This window comes from Suillus subalutaceus (assembly GCF_016647625.1).
Source record: "Suillus subalutaceus strain FC151 chromosome Unknown DFJ58scaffold_108, whole genome shotgun sequence".
Classification (NCBI taxonomy): domain Eukaryota; kingdom Fungi; phylum Basidiomycota; class Agaricomycetes; order Boletales; family Suillaceae; genus Suillus; species Suillus subalutaceus.
The window spans coordinates 121,763-139,106 of record NW_024540357.1 but is presented as its reverse complement, the minus strand read 5'-3'; the positions used below and the strand labels follow the sequence as shown (position 1 = coordinate 139,106).

At 48.9% G+C, this 17,344-nt stretch overlaps 9 protein-coding genes across 9 annotated transcripts; 5 read left to right on the top strand and 4 right to left on the bottom strand.

Annotated features, from left to right (window-relative positions):
* Window positions 1-56: 56 nt before the first annotated feature.
* On the top strand, window positions 57-2,509 carry DFJ58DRAFT_915959 (uncharacterized protein). The gene is made up of 3 exons (XM_041395458.1): window positions 57-1,547; window positions 1,600-1,792; window positions 1,852-2,509. The coding sequence occupies exons 1-3, from the start codon at window positions 178-180 to the stop codon at window positions 2,377-2,379; spliced, it is 2,091 nt and encodes a 696-aa protein (XP_041240365.1). The 5' UTR covers window positions 57-177; the 3' UTR covers window positions 2,380-2,509.
* An 825-nt stretch (window positions 2,510-3,334) lies between these two features.
* DFJ58DRAFT_731606 (uncharacterized protein) lies at window positions 3,335-3,657 on the top strand (the record flags this gene model as incomplete). The annotated part of the gene is made up of 3 exons (XM_041386063.1): window positions 3,335-3,401; window positions 3,451-3,543; window positions 3,596-3,657. The coding sequence occupies 3 exons, from the start codon at window positions 3,335-3,337 to the stop codon at window positions 3,655-3,657; spliced, it is 222 nt and encodes a 73-aa protein (XP_041240364.1).
* A 1,824-nt stretch (window positions 3,658-5,481) lies between these two features.
* Window positions 5,482-7,472, top strand: DFJ58DRAFT_747882 (isoprenoid synthase domain-containing protein). The gene is made up of 7 exons (XM_041387558.1): window positions 5,482-5,580; window positions 5,658-6,097; window positions 6,158-6,196; window positions 6,261-6,435; window positions 6,492-6,774; window positions 6,828-7,090; window positions 7,146-7,472. The coding sequence occupies exons 2-7, from the start codon at window positions 5,926-5,928 to the stop codon at window positions 7,237-7,239; spliced, it is 1,026 nt and encodes a 341-aa protein (XP_041240363.1). The 5' UTR covers window positions 5,482-5,580; window positions 5,658-5,925; the 3' UTR covers window positions 7,240-7,472.
* A 613-nt stretch (window positions 7,473-8,085) lies between these two features.
* On the bottom strand, window positions 8,086-9,036 carry DFJ58DRAFT_38056 (UAA transporter). The gene is made up of 2 exons (XM_041380119.1): window positions 8,871-9,036; window positions 8,086-8,819 (listed from the first exon to the last, which is right to left on the bottom strand). The coding sequence occupies exons 1-2, from the start codon at window positions 8,945-8,947 to the stop codon at window positions 8,129-8,131; spliced, it is 768 nt and encodes a 255-aa protein (XP_041240362.1). The 5' UTR covers window positions 8,948-9,036; the 3' UTR covers window positions 8,086-8,128.
* Window positions 9,037-9,453: 417 nt separating this feature from the next.
* On the top strand, window positions 9,454-10,260 carry DFJ58DRAFT_804413 (uncharacterized protein; the record flags this gene model as incomplete). Its single annotated transcript, XM_041391030.1, has 3 exons — window positions 9,454-9,508; window positions 9,561-9,752; window positions 9,812-10,260. Coding segments are annotated over exons 1-3 (682 nt in total), but the record flags the coding sequence as incomplete, so codon positions are not given.
* Window positions 10,261-10,595: 335 nt separating this feature from the next.
* DFJ58DRAFT_706880 (uncharacterized protein) lies at window positions 10,596-11,849 on the bottom strand (the record flags this gene model as incomplete). The annotated part of the gene is made up of 3 exons (XM_041383744.1): window positions 11,400-11,849; window positions 11,195-11,343; window positions 10,596-11,138 (listed from the first exon to the last, which is right to left on the bottom strand). The coding sequence occupies exons 1-3, from the start codon at window positions 11,824-11,826 to the stop codon at window positions 10,596-10,598; spliced, it is 1,119 nt and encodes a 372-aa protein (XP_041240360.1). The 5' UTR covers window positions 11,827-11,849.
* DFJ58DRAFT_687656 (UAA transporter) lies at window positions 11,836-13,499 on the bottom strand. The gene is made up of 3 exons (XM_041383333.1): window positions 13,239-13,499; window positions 12,800-13,183; window positions 11,836-12,748 (listed from the first exon to the last, which is right to left on the bottom strand). Exons 1-3 carry the CDS (start codon window positions 13,295-13,297, stop codon window positions 12,058-12,060), a joined length of 1,134 nt encoding a protein of 377 aa, XP_041240359.1. The 5' UTR covers window positions 13,298-13,499; the 3' UTR covers window positions 11,836-12,057.
* Window positions 13,500-13,893: 394 nt separating this feature from the next.
* On the top strand, window positions 13,894-15,108 carry DFJ58DRAFT_665284 (uncharacterized protein; the record flags this gene model as incomplete). The annotated part of the gene is made up of 2 exons (XM_041382494.1): window positions 13,894-14,269; window positions 14,321-15,108. The coding sequence occupies 2 exons, from the start codon at window positions 13,894-13,896 to the stop codon at window positions 15,106-15,108; spliced, it is 1,164 nt and encodes a 387-aa protein (XP_041240358.1).
* An 839-nt stretch (window positions 15,109-15,947) lies between these two features.
* On the bottom strand, window positions 15,948-17,114 carry DFJ58DRAFT_665272 (SH3 domain-containing protein; the record flags this gene model as incomplete). Its single annotated transcript, XM_041382491.1, has 6 exons — window positions 15,948-16,017; window positions 16,077-16,144; window positions 16,208-16,456; window positions 16,511-16,711; window positions 16,850-17,003; window positions 17,056-17,114. 6 exons carry the CDS (start codon window positions 17,112-17,114, stop codon window positions 15,948-15,950), a joined length of 801 nt encoding a protein of 266 aa, XP_041240357.1.
* Window positions 17,115-17,344: the final 230 nt, after the last annotated feature.

Here is a 17,344-nt window from a genome sequence, read left to right as displayed (position 1 = left end):
GTTCCGACAACCGTGATCTCACTTGCCGAGATTCTGCCGACTGCTCTATCATCGTTCTAATTTGTATTTCTATCTCTACTTATGTAGGATGCTCGTGCGCAACCTTCAAGCAGCTTCTACGGTTTATTGACGCCACCAACATAAACAGATCTGTGTGCTCTGTCGTCCAGTTATTCAATGTCTAGTTCGGATGCAGAGGATGACGAGGTCGATGTCAATGGACTGGCCGTGCATGGCCTCACAGACGCGCCTGACAGCTATATAGGTTACCTTCCATCATTTCGTGCACACTTGCGAGATACCAAAGCCCACCTCATCGGCTCTATCCCCTTTGATGACGCCACCCATCCCGTTCCCTCAACCCGGTTTACGCCCCCTCCACATAGTATTAATCAAGATAGCGTTCCCTCTTCTCCTGAACAAGTCGAAGAGAGCTCCGAACTACCACCACGCAAATCAAAACCAACGATCTGGAGTTCCTCACTCTCTTCTTGGTCTCAATTAGAGGTAGACGCATTCTTTCACGCGTTGTCGGTCTATTCTCGCTGGCGGCCAGACTTGATCGCAGAGGCTGTAAAGACCAAAGGCGAGGTCGAAATTGTAGAGTTCCTCATTACTCTGGATTCCCATGCTACCGAGACTGGTGACATCATGTCGACTTCCCCTGCCGCGATTGAAGTATCGGATGAGTGGATAGTCGCGGAAGAGGCAATGGCTGCTGCTCTGACCGTTGAAGAGGGTCGCGGTGAACTTCAGCAACTGGAGGCGCTAAGGAGAAAGAGGGTAAGGGACGCGAAGGCGGATATGATCCCGAGAGGAAAACGGAGGCGTGTCACAGTCGAAGTTGGCGCAGACGAACTCATGTCGTGTGAGGATTCAGAGAGGGATGATTTCGAGGGCGATTCGATGAGCGTTGAGGTCGTCAAGGGAAAGGCTCGCTTCGAAAAATGGTACGCGCGTAAGACCGCTGCTTGGGAACGAGACGATCTGTTTAAGAAGCTCGACGACATGCATTTGCAAGTCTTGGATACAATGCTGCGCGAGGATGAGGAGGCACAGAAGGGAAAGAGCCTAAGCCGTGAAGGGAGTGCTGATGTGATCTCGCAGGACTTGGACACGAGAGTACTCTCTCCCACGTCTCGCCGACGCCATACAAAGCGACTCTACATGCGGCGAAAGCGTGCGCAGCTCCGAGGCGAAGATGTGGTACCAGTGACCCTCGCAAGAATGAAGCCTGGGAGGAAGGGAAAAGAAAAGGGAGCTCAAGTGGTGGAAGAGACCGAGAAAGAGGAAGTGTCGCCCTCTGGGAAAGAAATTGGGAATAGGAAGGCAATGACTCCAGATCTTACTTATCCTGATTCCCAAACCGATGACGATGACGGCGGGGACGCGGGCACGGCGACCACCAAGAAGCATATTAACGTGGGTGGAAAAACGCGCTACCAAAAAATCAGGTCCGATTTCGAAAATGCTGGGATCAATGCAACCTATCTCGGTGAACACGGTATGGATCTTTTCCATCTCGGGCGTTTGGGAAAGCTCATGGGGTACGTCTTGATCACGAATCTTATCGCTGTTTTCTCATTCATTGTGGTACAGGATGTACAAATCGCTCGAGGAATGTCCTGAGGATGATGTCGGCAACATCTTTATCTCCTCAGAGTTAATACGGTACCTTCAAGCATCGGTAGTTGCGTTTATGACGGATGTCGTACACCGTGCGACCGTGTGGAAGGAACAGGCTAATGAACTCAAGGGCCAGAAGAAGGTTTGGAAGGGCGCGCTGCACCAGGTAAATAATGTTCCATTCCTACATTCCAGCCAACTTATCCGTGTCCTCGTGTCTACCAGATAAACCAACGAGCTGTCGAGCATGCATTAAAGACAATCGGTGTGAGGACCTTGAGTCAGCAAGAGCACTTCTCAAGGCTCCTTGATCAGTACGATTTATCCCCGGACAAACGGAGGCGCAAGCCAAAATCTAGCACCCCCGAAGATGTGGAGGACGAGCGAGCGCGTACTGCCGGACATTCTCCCGACGCCGAAAGTTATGACATTGCACTCTCGCCTCATCGTGCAATATACACGCCTGCATTTCTCGCTCCCGCCTCGTTTGATATCGGTGTTGTGGACACTTTCTTACCGGGTTATGATGGACAGCTTCCATCGAGAGCCCTGATCAACGAGGATTCACGCGATGCGATGGAGGAGTCGTTACTCTCGAATGAGACAGACGAGGAGGCTCTAGAAGACGAGTTGATGGAGGACGAGATGTTGGATCAGGTTGATGTGGAAACTGGTAAGAAAGTTGAAGGGCAGCTATGGGCCGAAGTCGAAAGAGAAGAGGGAGACGATGCAAGCGTGACGTCGGAGCAATGATATTTGAGTGTGGATAATAAACTCTAGCTACCCCATCACTTTATAATCGATTAATACCTATAGTACATGTTGTCAAATAACCTGTCGTAGGGCCTAATCTTAGGTTGACTAGACAATTTCCGACCTTTAATAGAGAGCAATATGCTGAGACCGAGAGAGCACAGGCGAGCACACTTCATTTACTAGTTATTTCCTCAGCAGATCACAAGGATCATGTCCGTGATACCTTTTGTACATCTTATGCTATTATCTTTAAGCGTCTGGAGTCTCCCCGACGTCATAATGTCAATCCAGTTTTGCTTGACCATTTCGACGTGTCAGCCCATCGGGAGCATCATGTAACGTCCCAGCACCAAGCTCGTTCTGAGTCAAAATGCATGGCTGTGAGAGATACATACATAAACATGCGCCGAATCAAGAATCGAGAGGGGATCACCGAGTATATCGCAAAGCGTCGCGAGGGGTTATTCAGAGCATTCATCCATGTAACTGAAATTGCTGTATGATTACTTACTTTAGATCATGCGATCAAAATACGAAGGGTACAGGTATGCCCGGAGGGCCATTGCGAATAAAACCATGTCACTTGTATGAGCTTGTATGTCACATCAGGTTTCCGAGTCGACACCGCACGTTGCCGAAACGTTCGTGCTCGTTGTGAGCAACGGTCAGCTCGACTACTGCAGCACCACTTCATGCTACCCGTTGTCCAGCATGTACAGTGCTAGTCTCGAATCTGTCCGACGGCTCGCGTCGACGCCATGTGTGCCCTCCACTTAAGCCCAAGGTTTTGGTGCTCTTGGACAATTCCAGCTGTACACAGCTGTCTCAAGAGTGTGGACACGATGTTGAAGATAGAAAGCAACAAGCTTCTATGCGTGCACGACAAAAAAGCTGAGTATTTGACGCTGTGTAGTAAGTTGTTGGAGATGGAGGCTAGCGCGATTCTGGAGGGATGGATGCGCCTGGTATTGTGGACGGCGCTTTGAGTATTTACAAGACGCTGCCTCAGGCTGTTGCAAGTGGGTTGTATGTCGTTGGCGTGATTTAGCTGATGGTGTGGTTTTGTAGAGCGCAAGGTGTTGGAGGATCAGCTGGATGTAGGGGACCATAATGAAGATAGGAACGAAACTACATACCTCAATCTTCAGGGAAAGAAAGATGGTAAGTGTATATTGCCTTGTTGCCTGTTCCGACTCCTGACACTTGTATTTAGAAGACGTATGGAGTGAAGATTTCGCGTACCTCGAGATTCTGGCGAAGGACTCGGAAGCCTGAGGAGGTTCGTCATAATTCCCTGATTTCAACCTACCACTCACACAAACATCCTAGGATGTGCTTATGGAGGTGGTGACGATGGCGAGTAGTTGAGCTTGTAATCGTCTTTTCTAGCTATCGTGGCTGTATCGCTTCGATGCGTTATTGACGTACGCTTTGCATATAAGACGAAATGTTTGCTTAAGCTTGTTGTGGCTATTGACGTCAAGGGGACCGACTCGGAGTCCCCTTTCAACCCTTCATACGCAAACGTCTTTATGTAGCACGCTTTGGTCTGCTTTCCTCGATAGACATGGCATGAAGCTTTTGAATTATAACGAAATTCATTGCTCTTTGGAGGCACCTATTTCTAGTTAGATTGAAACAAATTTAAGGCAGGGTATTGCTTAAGGCCCCAGCTGACATCGGGGTGACTGATACAAAAATTTCGAAGTACTACTTCGAGCCATTATGGTACTACCTGAACACAGATCACCAAAACAGTAACACGTTGTAGGCTCGTGACCAGCCTGGCGTATACTACCCCGGATACTCGAGTGGTGTAGCCAGGCTGGTCGATCTCGGAGTGGCGAAGCGAGGAGTTTGAAATTTAGCAGGTGCCGGTCGTGCTGGTGATACTCAATCGTATGTGGTACAACTTATGCGTCTACCGTCGTTCAGACTGTATATAGTATGTCAAGTTTTAACGATGAGTTCCGTACGACCTTGATCGCTCGCTGCTCGAGATACGATTGAAGATCTCTCGACGGACTTTACGAGTGCCCCCTCAATGACACAACACCAACAAGTTCTCGAGGCCTTCTCGCAACTCGATCTTATTTCCCAAGGATAACTTGAACAACGTCCGATCGACATTCTGATGTTTGTTCTCCTTCACAATTGGCACCGTCTGCATAGCTGACAGAAGAATGCGACGTAGCAACGGAGTGGTTTCTTGTAACGGCTCTGTCAACAACGTGTTGAGATTAAATGAGAGGAGTAGTTCGGGGGGTGACATCTTTTGACGACATTGTGAAAAATATGTTTAGCGGCCTCCATCTCGCCATCAACCTCGTCAACAACCATCGCAATAGCAAGGGCAATAGCAAGGGGTCGTAGACTGACACGAAGTTGCTCACTCGCTCGCTCGTCGGTGCTCAACACATTAAGAAATTGCACAAGTACCTTGCTCCGAAAAAACCCTTCCCTCCAAGTTGCCATGGAGGGACTTTGTGAGATCGAGTGCAATGAGGTCCGTGAACGTCATCCGCAATCCACGAAGTATCTTGAGGACAGCGAAAAATTTTGCTTCCTCGTCCAGGCTGGACTCGGAAGGATCGACCATAGGCTCCAAGCCAAAGGTTCAGGCTGCATCATGGGTGGGTATAATGCATAAAATGGTATCATTTGATTGTCCTAGTTAACATTTAGTACTGCTGCTCGATGTACTATGATCAGTGAGAGGCATACGATACTTTGTACGATGTGAATGAAGGAACTTTGTATGGTCAGCGCAGTCCAAGTACAATGACTACCCAAAGCGGCACGACTGGCATCTGCCAAATTTCAAACTCCTCGCTTCGCCTGCTCCGAGTTCGACCAGTCTGACTACGTCAAAAAATTCTCACCATCTCAAATTGACGCATAGTCAGACTGGTTACGAGTCTAAATACGTTGATCATATTACACATATTTCTCCAGCATAGCTATAAGCCCACCACTTACATGCTCAGGCCTCCCAGTGAGAACCGGCCCTCACCATATCGACGGAAAACGACGGATATATTTACAAATATGCTCAAAGCTATGCAAATCGTGAATTTCACATATATTTAGAAAGTTGACGTGCGTTATGTTTGATCAACACAACCATTTTGTCGATGTCTTGCACATATTAATCAATCAACATGACGTGAGTTACTCGTTCGTGCTGCTTTTGACTTGGTAAGCGTATACGAAATGTTAATGATCGATTGCACGCACTCATGAAAGCTTAAACATGTACCCATGATGTTGCGCAGTTTTTCGACGACCAATTTGGCCGCTGTCCAAAAGTAGTGGCGCCGCGCACCATACAACTTGAACTCCTCGATAAGCACATATACTGAAGGATATGTCCACCGCATTCATTTATTGCGGATGTGTATGTGAAGTAGCCGATTCTGACCCGGGCAGGTATATAAGCTCTGCTGAATTTCGTTCTCAGAGGACTCGACCAGCAACTATTTGCCCCTCTTTCAACTTTCGCACTCCTCATCAGTTGAAACTTGTAACTGTATTTTGGAAGCTATGGATTCTCGCCCAAAGATGATATACCTCCCAGACACTATGATCAACTGGCCCTGGCCTCGTACCATCAATCCTCATTACGAAGATGTGAAAGCTGAAATCGATGCTTCGATCCGTGATATCAAGGCTCTGGGTCCTGAGTCACTGGCAGCATTCGATAAATGCGATACTGGTTCGACTTATATCACTAGCTCTCGTTTATAACGATGGTTGACACGTGCTGTGCTTATAGCCTTATTAATAGCGCTAGCTTATCCCAATGTACCAAGAGGTAAGTGTTTGACCCCTAGCGATTCACGTGTCACAGAACTCTGATTCTATTCTTGAAAAAATAGAGCACCTCCGGGTCAGCTGTGACATGATGAATTCTTTCTTGTTTGTGGATGAATACACCAGCATCGACAACAGGACAGGCGTCAAGGAAATTGTGAATATCGTGATCGATGCCCTACACAATCCTCATAAGATACGTCCGGAAGGCGAATGCATCCTTGGGGAAATCATGCGGCAGTAAGTGCTTCTGAATTGATTGATGATCATCTGAAGCCCAAGGCGTTTTTATATAGATTTTGGGCTCGTGCGATCCAATCCGCAAGCCTGTCTTCTCAGCGTCACTTCCTTGAAACCTATACTGCATACCTTCATGGAGTGGCTGCCGAGGCTCTTGACCATGAACAAGGTCATAGGCGCAGTATCGACGACTACCTGAAGCTCCGGCGGTATACGGCTGGTCTGAAACCATGTTTATTCATAAATGAAATGGAGATGGGCCTTCCTGATGAAGTGTTCTACCATCCCGTCATTATGGATCTTGCTGAATGCACCACAAACTTAGTTCTGATCGACAATGTAAATCTGTGTTGAGAACGTCTTGGTTTGCGGTACGCTCACGATCTTCACAGGACATGATCTCGTACAACAAAGAGCAAGCGGCTAACGATGACCATAACTTGGTCAGTATCGTTATGTTGGAACTTGGCCTCGACATAAGCGGTGCAATGGCTTGGGCAGCGCATTATCACGCCGAAGTTGGGAAACGATTCATCGAGGGTCTTGCGAAGGTTCCTTCATGGGGACCTTCCGTCGACGTCCTAGTCAAAGAGTATCTTGATGGGATGGCAATGTGGGCTCGAGCAAACCATTCTTGGGGTTACGAAACTCAGAGGTAATATGAATTTTCCCATTGGTAGCCGCATCACTTAACCCGATTGGAATCGCAGGTACTGGGGTCCCACCACTGGCATGCGCCCGGAAATACAGAAAACTAGGCTTGTCCCGTTGTTGCCAAGGCCCGACCGGAAGCCACGTAAATAGGAGTCTATTCAGATACAAAGTTCTTTCTACAGAATCTGGCGCTAACTTTTCTTGTACCTCCCGTATTTCGTTGTGATATGTTACTACTATGCTTCTCACTCGGTCACTCATAGATGCCGTTCTTGTCGTCCCATTTCTCTGGCTTTCAGTCGACTACTACTTTCCATAATAGTCATTGTTGGACCCTTTTGTATAACAGGTACCTGTACCCCTCTGTACCCAGTATCACAGTGTAAGATTGTCACGGTGGTCCTACCATCTTTTTCATAATGCATGTAGTATGCCCCAGCACCAAAACGCACGTGGTCTCCCTAATAATCAGCCTGTCTGACACTTCTTCTGGTGAATAATAACGAGCGGGGAAGGCGCGAACGCTAGAACGAGCAAACAACTACGTCTCGTCCGACAGTCCCGGGGATGAAAAACATACATAGCTCACATCTCAGGTCTTTGTTAGAACTGAGATGCGAGGGTATTCCTAGTACCTACCCTCTATACTAGCTAGGGTAGAGACATGAAAATTAGCGTATCTACGGTAGGAATAGACATTTGCAATATCGACGAGCACGAGCCGACGTCAAAACGTCGCTCGCTCGTCCTGTTTTTGGGCTCCGCTCGCCCAGCTTTACTCTCCCGTCGTACCTATCTCAGTCCTACTGCATGTGGGTTCCGGTTTTCAGATGACGAGGTATTATGCAGAATTAGACAGTACTGTCGCCTGATCAAAACGAAGAACAATTGAATAAATACATGGTATGGGATTGGTATAGCCTATTGAGAAGATCCTCGTCAAAGCTTATCTAGTGATACGATGTCCCCGCTAATGTATTTTAAATCCTATTTATTGTCTTCTTGTGGCAGCGTCCAATGTAGACAGTACATGCTCCCGCTAATCTTTCTTCTCCTTTTGGTTTTTCGATTTGCTTCCAGTCGAATACCCGATAGTTCCAATAAATATCAATCCTGCACCGGCCCACATCTCCGTGTTTCCCTGTCCTCCATAGAATGCGACGCTCAGCAATAACGAGATGGCCTTGCGCACAGTAAGAATGAGGGTCACGGTCAGTGAAGATACACGCCCAGTGAGCCTGTTGACTCCTATGACACACACGAGCTGCGTGCACGTGTTCAAAAGGAGGTAGACAAATATCGATGGCACGATGAGGCCTGCCTCGTACGGTGCAAGAGGCCCTGACTGCGGTAGGGAAAGGAAAACAGGCGGACTAGAACTCATGCGCGTGAGCTCCGTGGATATATTATATTTGGAGAAGTAAAACAAGGGGAGAGCGATAGAGTGGAGGTAGGACATATGTTCTTGCCATGAAGATTGTTCTGCGGGGTCGGAAGCAGCTTCAGCTTGAGCGGGTGCGACGTATCGTGCGAAGACCCAGTCCTGGATGAGTCCCAGGAAACCTGAGAGGATGAGGGCAAGGCCAAGGATGGAGATGCCCATTGTGTAGAATGAGGCATCAGTTGTGTCTACTTCGGCAACACGGGATTTGGGTTTTGAGGCAGAGAGCGTAGTTATTATGATGCCAACTGTGACGACGAGGACAGAAGCTACTTGTCGCACAGTATATCTTTCTCTGGAATGAGTAAACACGTTGGAAATGCTGTAACGAAACACCAACCGCTTCTTCGTGAACATCCATCCCAGAATCATGTGTATGATCATGCCACCGCTGCGAAACACGATGTGCACGGTCATAGGGATGTGGTATGCAAAAGCAGCATTGTTCAGAGTCGACAGAACGAAGAATAACGCGACCTGAACGAAATAAGGTAGCAGAGGTACCTTCCGGTTCTTCAGCCGAGGAATCCATCTCCTGCACGGTGTTGGAGTACTCTCTCCTACGTCTCGCCGACGCCATACAAAGCGACTTTACATGCGGCGAAAGCGTGCGCAGCTCCGAGGCGAAGATGTGGTACCAGTGACCCTCGCAAGAATGAAACCTGGGAGGAAGGGAAAAGAAAAGGCAGCTCAAGTGGTGGAAGAGACCGAGAAAGAGGAGGTGTCGCCCTCTGGGAAAGAAATTGGGAATAGGAAGGCAATGACTCCAGATCTTACTTATCCTGATTCCCAAACCGATGACGATGACGGCGGGGACGCGGGCAAGGCGACCACCAAGAAGTATATTAGTGACGTGGGTGGAAAAACGCGCTACCAAAAAATCAGGTCCGATTTCGAAAATGCTGGGATCAATGCGTCCTACCTCGGTGAACACGGTATGGATCTCTTCCATCTCGGGCGTTTGGGAAAGTTCATGGGGTATGTCTTGATCGCGAATCTTATCGCTGTTTTCTCATTCATTGTGGTACAGGATGTACAAATCGCTCGAGGAATGTCCTGAGGATGATGTCGGCAACATCTTCATCTCCTCAGAGTTAATACGGTACCTTCAAGCATCGGTAGTTGCGTTTATGACGGATGCCGTACACCGTGCGACCGTCACGTGGAAGGGACAGGCTAATGAACTCAAGGGCCAGAAGAAGGTTTGGAAGGGCACGCTGCACCAGATAAATAATGTTACATTCCTACATCCCAGCCAGCTCATCCCTGTCTTCGTGTCTGCCAGATAAACCAACGAGCTGTCGAGCATGCATTAAAGACAATCGGTGTAAGGACCTTGAGTCAGCAAGAGCACTTCTCAAGGCTCCTTGATCAGTACGATATATTCCCGGACAAACGGAGGCGCAAGCCAAAATCTAGCACCCCTGGAGATGTGGAGGACGAACGAGCGCGTACTGCCGGACATTCTCCCGACGCCGAAAGTTATGACATTGCACTCTCGCCTCATCGTGCAATATACACGCCTGCATTTCTCGCTCCCGCCTCGTTTGATATCGGTGTTGTGGACACTTTCTTACCGGGTTATGATGGACAGCTTCCATCGAAAGCGCTGATCAACGAGGATTCACGCGATGCGATGGAGGGGTCGTTACTCTCGAATGAGACAGACGAGGAGGCTCTAGAAGACGAGTTGATGGAGGACGAGATGTTGGATCAGGTTGATGTGGAAAGTCGAGGAGCAGCTATGGGCCGAAGTCGAAAGAGAAGAGGGAGACGATGCAAGCGTGATGTCGGAGCAATGATATTTAATAATCTCTAGCTACCCTATCATTTTATAATTGATTAATACTTATGGTACATGTTACCATTACAGATGTGCACCGAGCATTTGGAGATGATGGGCGCGTTCGAGGAGCAGTTGGCTAGGGAGAAGTATTCTGATCTAGGATACATACGATATACAATTGTTTGTCGAGCTCCACTGGTAAACAAAGGCGCCAAGGAATAAAATAAAATATGGTCTATCGATATGAAAGCAGCTGTAAGGTTTGAAGGAATCAGCGTTTCACTGATGAGGCCAGCCGTCTAATCGAAGGTGAGAATCATAAATTTCTATGATTTTGTCGTGCAACTTGTGCAACTTCAAAATCTCCATGTACATTTTCAACTTGTAGGCAGGATTTGCCTTCCAGAGGTTCGTGATGAGGACCATTTCAGTGGCGCTTAGTTTGGCCTCCTCCATACAGACGCATCCTTGGTCATAAGCATTCTGCTCCTCCTGAGTAACCCATTTATACCGAATCGCGAAGAACTCAGCAAGTGCAAGAACAAGCTTGTCAAGCGGTTTGCGGTTGACAAATACATCGCTCCCAAAGCGTGATCTCGAGATGAGAAAAGGCGATTTCGTATCAAATACAACCCCCTCCAATTCAGCAACTTCGAAGACCTGCTTCATGAGTAATGATCGTGCAGGGATGGTCAAGTGAGTCTTCGTGCACAGTAAGGCAGTCCATAGAACGACGTAGAAGCTGGACTCCAGGTCATCCTCGACATCATGTTTGGTTTTTCTATTTGCGATCAGGTCAGCCGATATGAATTGCAGGGTTCCCTTAGCGACAACATTCTTAGTACAGACTAACAGGTTTGGGCACGGAATGGACGAACCATACGGGTTACTTGTCGAGCACCTTTGATGTTGATCAAATTTGATAGGTCCCAATCAATGAGGATGCCCTTGCCATCGTGGATAACAATGTTTCCAACACTAAGGTCTTGATGTAATACCCCCGCATTATGATATGCATCCTTGTGGGCTATAGCAATATGAATATAATGTCTTCTGGGGAGGGGGCGGCGGCAAAATACGTACCAATTAGTGCGTCACGAACGGCTGTGACGAGCTGATGAGAGCTTGCAAATTCATACAACTGCTTGCCCACAATATCGAGAACCAGGCGATAATGAATGTGTGGAGTGATTGCGACCTGCGAACACGCCCAGACAGCATCTGCGAACTTGGAAGTCTGTGGGGCTTGTCGAGGGATAGAGGGTACGTCGTGGCATGCGATGCACGACACAACGTTTCCAACGTTGTGTTTTTTCAATAGCTTGTTTGTCTCGCCTGAGTCTGTTAGAACTGCACAAGCTAAGGCTGCTTGGATCGGTGCCCCTTGTCTGGGCGTGTACATCAGCATCGTTTTTCCTTGGTGTCGTGTATCTTTTATTAGACACTGTTCCGTCGTAGGAGCTACTTCTGTTGAACACTGCTCGATAGTAGATTTCATGCATAATTGCATAGGAACGGAGTCGGTTCTCGCCGGCATACTCTGAGTAGATCATCCTTCAAAGCTTCATGACTGTACTGGTCTGAATCTTACATAACCGACCATTCAGATATGCCGAGTTAGACAACACTATCTAACGAAGAACAATCGAATGAATACATGGTATAGGTAAACTTGAGTATTTGTATAGCCTATATATATAAAGATCCTCGTTAAAGCTCATCTAGTGATACGACGCCCCCGCTAATCTTTCTTCTCCTTTTGGTCTTTCGACTTGTTTCCAGTCGAATACCCGATAGTTCCAATAAATACCAATCCTGCACCGGCCCACATCTCCGTGTTTCCCTGTCCTCCATAGAATGCGACGCTCAGCAATAACGAGATGGCCTTGCGCACAGTAAGAATGAGGGTCACGGTCAGTGAAGATACACGCCCAGTGAGCCTGTTGACTCCTATGACACACACGAGCTGTGTGCACGTGTTCAAAAGGAGGTAGACAAATATCGATGGCACTATGAGGCCTGCCTCGTACGGTGCAAGAGGCCCTGACTGCGGTAGGGAAAGGAAAACAGGCGGACTAGAACTCATGCGCGTGAGCTCCGTGGATATGTTATCTTTGGAGAAGTAGAACATCGGGAGAGCGAGAGAGTGGAGGTAGAACATATGTTCTTGCCATGAAGATTGTTCTGCGGGGTCGGAAGCAGCTTCAGCTTGAGCGGGTGCGACGTATCGTGCGAAGACCCAGTCCTGGATGAGTCCCAGGAAACCTGAGAGGACGAGGGCAAGGCCAAGGATGGAGATGCCCATTGCGTAGAGTGAGGCATCAGTGGTGTCTACTTTCGCAACACGGGATTTGGGTTTTGAGGCAGAGAGCGTAGTTATTATGATGCCAACTGTGACGACGAGGACAGAAGCTACTTGTCGCACAGTATATCTTTCTCTGGAATGAGCAAACAAGTTGGAAATGCTGTAACGAAACACCAACCGCTTCTTCGTGAACATCCATCCCAGAATCATGTTTATGATCATGCCACCGCTGCGAAACACGATGTGCACGGTCATAGGAATGTGGTATGCAAAAGCAGCATTGTTCAGAGTCGACAGTACGAAGAACAATGCAACCTGAATGAAATAAGGTAGCAGAGGCACCTGCCGGTTCTTCAGCCGAGGAATCCATCTCCTGCGCGGTGTTGTAGGAGCAGACACAGTGCCATTTGGTCCATTTGCTGCATGTTTAGATTCTGGGGGGTCGTTGAATGTGAATTGTTTGGGTAGTCCATATAATGAAACAATGAGGAACTGGAAAAAGGTGATCAGGACGCCTGCGTTCGGGTATCGAGATGTGATGTGCTCTAGGGTGATAGCATTACTGAGTCACGTTCCCGAATCAGTGTCAGAATGAGATCTAGTTCAAGTTCACTCGCCTGCAGCAGCCTCCGAACACCAATGAAAGAGTGGTGATCCAGTCTGACAATGACAACATGAGGAAAGCAAGAAACGTGGTGCTAGCAGTGCACGCGGTCTACGGATGACACTTTTTGATCCACAACTCTCAACTTAAGGGCCGTCCACTCTCAGTACAGCCGAACGTTCAGCTGAATCTCTGGCAAAGGATGTCTTAACTGTCAGACTCACAATGTAAGACCACGTCAACATTTTTTCACCAGCATGTTGAAACGAATAAGGTTGACAACCGTGCCATTACGATAAAAATTCAAAACCAGCAAGACTGCTCAATTTTGCAGCTGCTCAGCCTGGCGGTCTCGTTCATAATTATCATCAAGTTTATAAAGGTCAGGGTCTTGAATATGGTCTTCCTTTGCTCCGTGCTTTGCTCCACTCACTGCCCGCGCTAACGTCCTCGTCGCTGGTTCCGGCGGTATTACTACATTGATTTTAGTCTCGTGATCTCGGCGCGTCTCGCGCTGTTTGTTGTTTGTCACAGGTATTCACGCCAGATTCCGCCCCTCATAAGCTCGCCCCGCGGGAATTTTACTCCTTGTCTTTTCTTTTCTTTGCTTCATTTGCCCCCCGCCGGGCACAACACAACAATCTCTATTACGTCCGCTCCCTTCAGATATGTCCTCAGACCGCCGTCACCCAGCGTCCCTCCTCCCAAGGTCACTTCATAATCCATACCTTGTAGAACTTATGCGTAGGCCTGTCTCAATGGAGATGATCTCCTATATCGCCCATCAGGCGTCGCGAGCCATCATGATCAACGAGCAACTCCCTGATCCCAGTGCCCTCCCAACACCCCCTACGACGCCAATCAAGGCCCCCTTCTCTGAGACACAGGATATCGCCCCTCCCGCCCCAGTGGCGCCGAAACTGCCGAGTCTTGTGAGCTTCATCATTCGCTTGGTGAACAGGTCGAACGTTCAGGTGCCCACGCTACTCACCACCCTCATTTACTTGCACCGTGTGCGTGTCAAGGTGCCTGCCATGACCAAGGGTACGTAGTATGGAATATCTTCCATCCAATTTTTGATCATATTTCTTCCAGGTCGGTCATGTACCCGGCACCGTGTCTTCCTGGCGACGCTGATCGTGGCAGCCAAGTACCTCAACGACTCATCTCCCAAAAACACACATTGGGCAGCATACGCTGAACACTTTGACCTCCCAGAGGTGAACCTCATGGAGGAACAGCTTCTCTATATACTGGGATACGACCTCCGCTTTGACGAGCATGAAGCGTGCATCCACTTTGCGCCTTTCATCCCCACGCGCATCATCTGCCCGCTCACTCCGCAGCAGCAGGAAACCCGTGCAGCGGCGGTCGAGCGAGTTTCCAAAGCAGGGAAAGCCCGCGCACAGGCACAGCTACCAACTCCACCTAGCGAAGTTCTTCCTCCACCTCCTATTGGGTCCTCTATTGTGTCTACAGTCCGCGGGATTGCAAGGCGTCTCTCGAGCAGCCGTCTTGGAGGTAACCAGAGCCGTTCTTCTTGCATTGTATCACCGATATCGAGTGTGCATAGCTGCGATAGCTCGAATGCAACTGATTCCGAGATGGAGTCGTTAATAGAGGACTCTGGGTCTTCGTCTGATTCGGCTAGTAGCGTCTCCGACGATGAGCAAGAGGAGAAGTCAAGCATCGTAAGGAAACCGTTTGTCTTGGGTGGTATCCCGCCTCAGGCGCACAGAGAAGGGCGAAAGGTATCCGAAGCAGGCTCAGTCCGATCTATAGCGACCGTCCGAGCAAGCGACTCTCCTTCTCCCCCAAAACCCGCCCGCGCCTTTGGATATATCCACGATCAGAGTCGTCAACCGTTCTACCGTTCCCGGTAAACGAGCGAGCTCCTACGTATACGGCATGTCGAGCGACAATCAAAATCAATCCGACGCTGATTCCGCTGGCGGATCCGGTGCTCCTGCTTCCCGTATGAAAGCAAGTGTCAGCATGTCTTCTAACGGATTCCTCAGCCGCATGTGGAGCGCGGCGATCAAGGGTCAGGAGAAAGAGAAGCCGACATGTGACCTCTCTGGAAAGGGGTCGGTGGGTCTTCCTGTGGTGAGCATTGTCGAGCCTGCAGAACGCCATCCCCCTGGTCACGGGGCTAGCGCGTTCCATAGACTGGTACACTCGAGGTCTGCGATCTTCCGAGCGACGGCCAATCAGAATCTACTTGACGTTTGAGTCTCGACCGGCTGGTGACGGACGTGTTTTCATACATCATTTAACCACCCCCTCATTCCTGCATCGATCTTTCACGTTGTTTCATGGCACATCACTATCACCTATCGTACTCTGGACATCACGTTACCCACCCCTCGGACTCGTTTTTCACATCCATCTCATTCCCCGGACGCATCCTTCATCTCGGTGACATGGACGACGGACATCACTGCAGCTCTATTCCTACTCTCGTTCTGTATCCGTGAGATAACCATACCGCTCGTCGATTACTTGTAGTTCACTGGATGTATACATAAATATATACTATGATTTCACGACCGTTTGTGATGACTCGACAAGATTGCGAATAACTGCCTGGTTGTAGTATCTAGGAGGTCTGTGATGGCGTGCTCTCCCACAATTTTGCCAGAATTGATAGAGTAGGTCTACTGCACTTACTTGTCGCATTACATTTGAAACGATAGTGGTATACATCGACGTCAAATAAAGATTACAACAGTTGCACGTATGAGGCAGGGAACAATCCCTCCTTTCCTTGACCCTCTATCTGACCCGTCCACCTGGATAAAAAGTCAGTAACGTGCGCGACATTCAAGATCCAACGACGTAGACAACCCACCAGTCATCAGAAGACTTTGCAGTGACAAGCACACGAGAGCCAGATTGAATTTCCAAATCGCCAGGATCCTACAGGAAAGATGGCTTAGTTCGAGTGGACGCATCGATTACAGGTGGATGAATGCATCATACCTCACTACTATAATCATACAATGCATCTGCCCACTCCCCTTGTGGTTCCTCGGGTTCCGGTTCGACTGCACGTCGTGGGAGGATGGGTGGTGGGGACCTAGCAGTAGAAGGCTCAACAGCGGTCGTTTCTGATGTCGTGCGCCGAGTTGGAGGTGGGCCGAATGATGATGCCTTGGGCGTTTGGAATGCAGGGGGTATAGCTACTACGGCTGTTACGGGTGCTTTCCTGAATGCGCCCAAGACGCTCGACTGAGAAGTGGGCGTCAATGATGGACTTGAAAGGAAGAAGTGGAAGATACAGACCTTTTTCGTGACTAGTTTATCAATCTCGGACCCTGGTAAGGATGCGCTGACTGTGCTAGAGCTGCGTGAAGGGAGGGAAGGAACTAGGGATTTTGAAACGTTCGAAGATGAGAATGAGTTGTTTGAGCCACCGCCGGTGAACGCTAGCGAAGCTGCTGCTACTCTTCCTACGGAACTGCTCACTTGTGGATTACTGGCTATCTAGTCGACGGATTCGAGAATCGGGATCGTTCGAGTGAGCATGCATCGCGACTTGTTAGTTGATATCATGGTGTATGGGCAGCGAAGACGTACCGTGGATGCATATGGGTTATTCGACTTTCCGAGTCCGTGTGTTACCCCGGCGGAGACGATCTTGGAGGTGACTTCTGGATTTTGGGCGAGAGCGCGGTGAACGGCTGATGCAGCTGCTGCAGATGGATCTTGGCCGCTACTGGTGCCATCATTGCTTGTGTTAACGTTGGCGAGGATCTCAGGGCGGGACTGGAAGTACCTGCCAGCATTGTCAGCGCGTATTTGAGGGACGAGTAAGAGATGGCGCGGACTCGTCTAGAAGCTCGAAGAAGGCGTCTTTTTCTTGTGAGGAGAGCCTGGTGAACACCATCGCGTGTGAGAGGGTGAGGGTATTGTGCGGATGGCTGTCAAGTGACTTCTGTCGGGTGTGTAGCCTACCAGCGGAGACTCATACGTATACTTGGACCTGTGTCAGGCACTGCCGCACGGATAGCATTTCCCCTATAAATTAAGACTAATAACACCGTCCCACAAGAAAATAACAGCCCTGCTCCGGACCTTCATCAGATCAAAATTCATAGAAAAAAGTTTTTCTACAAA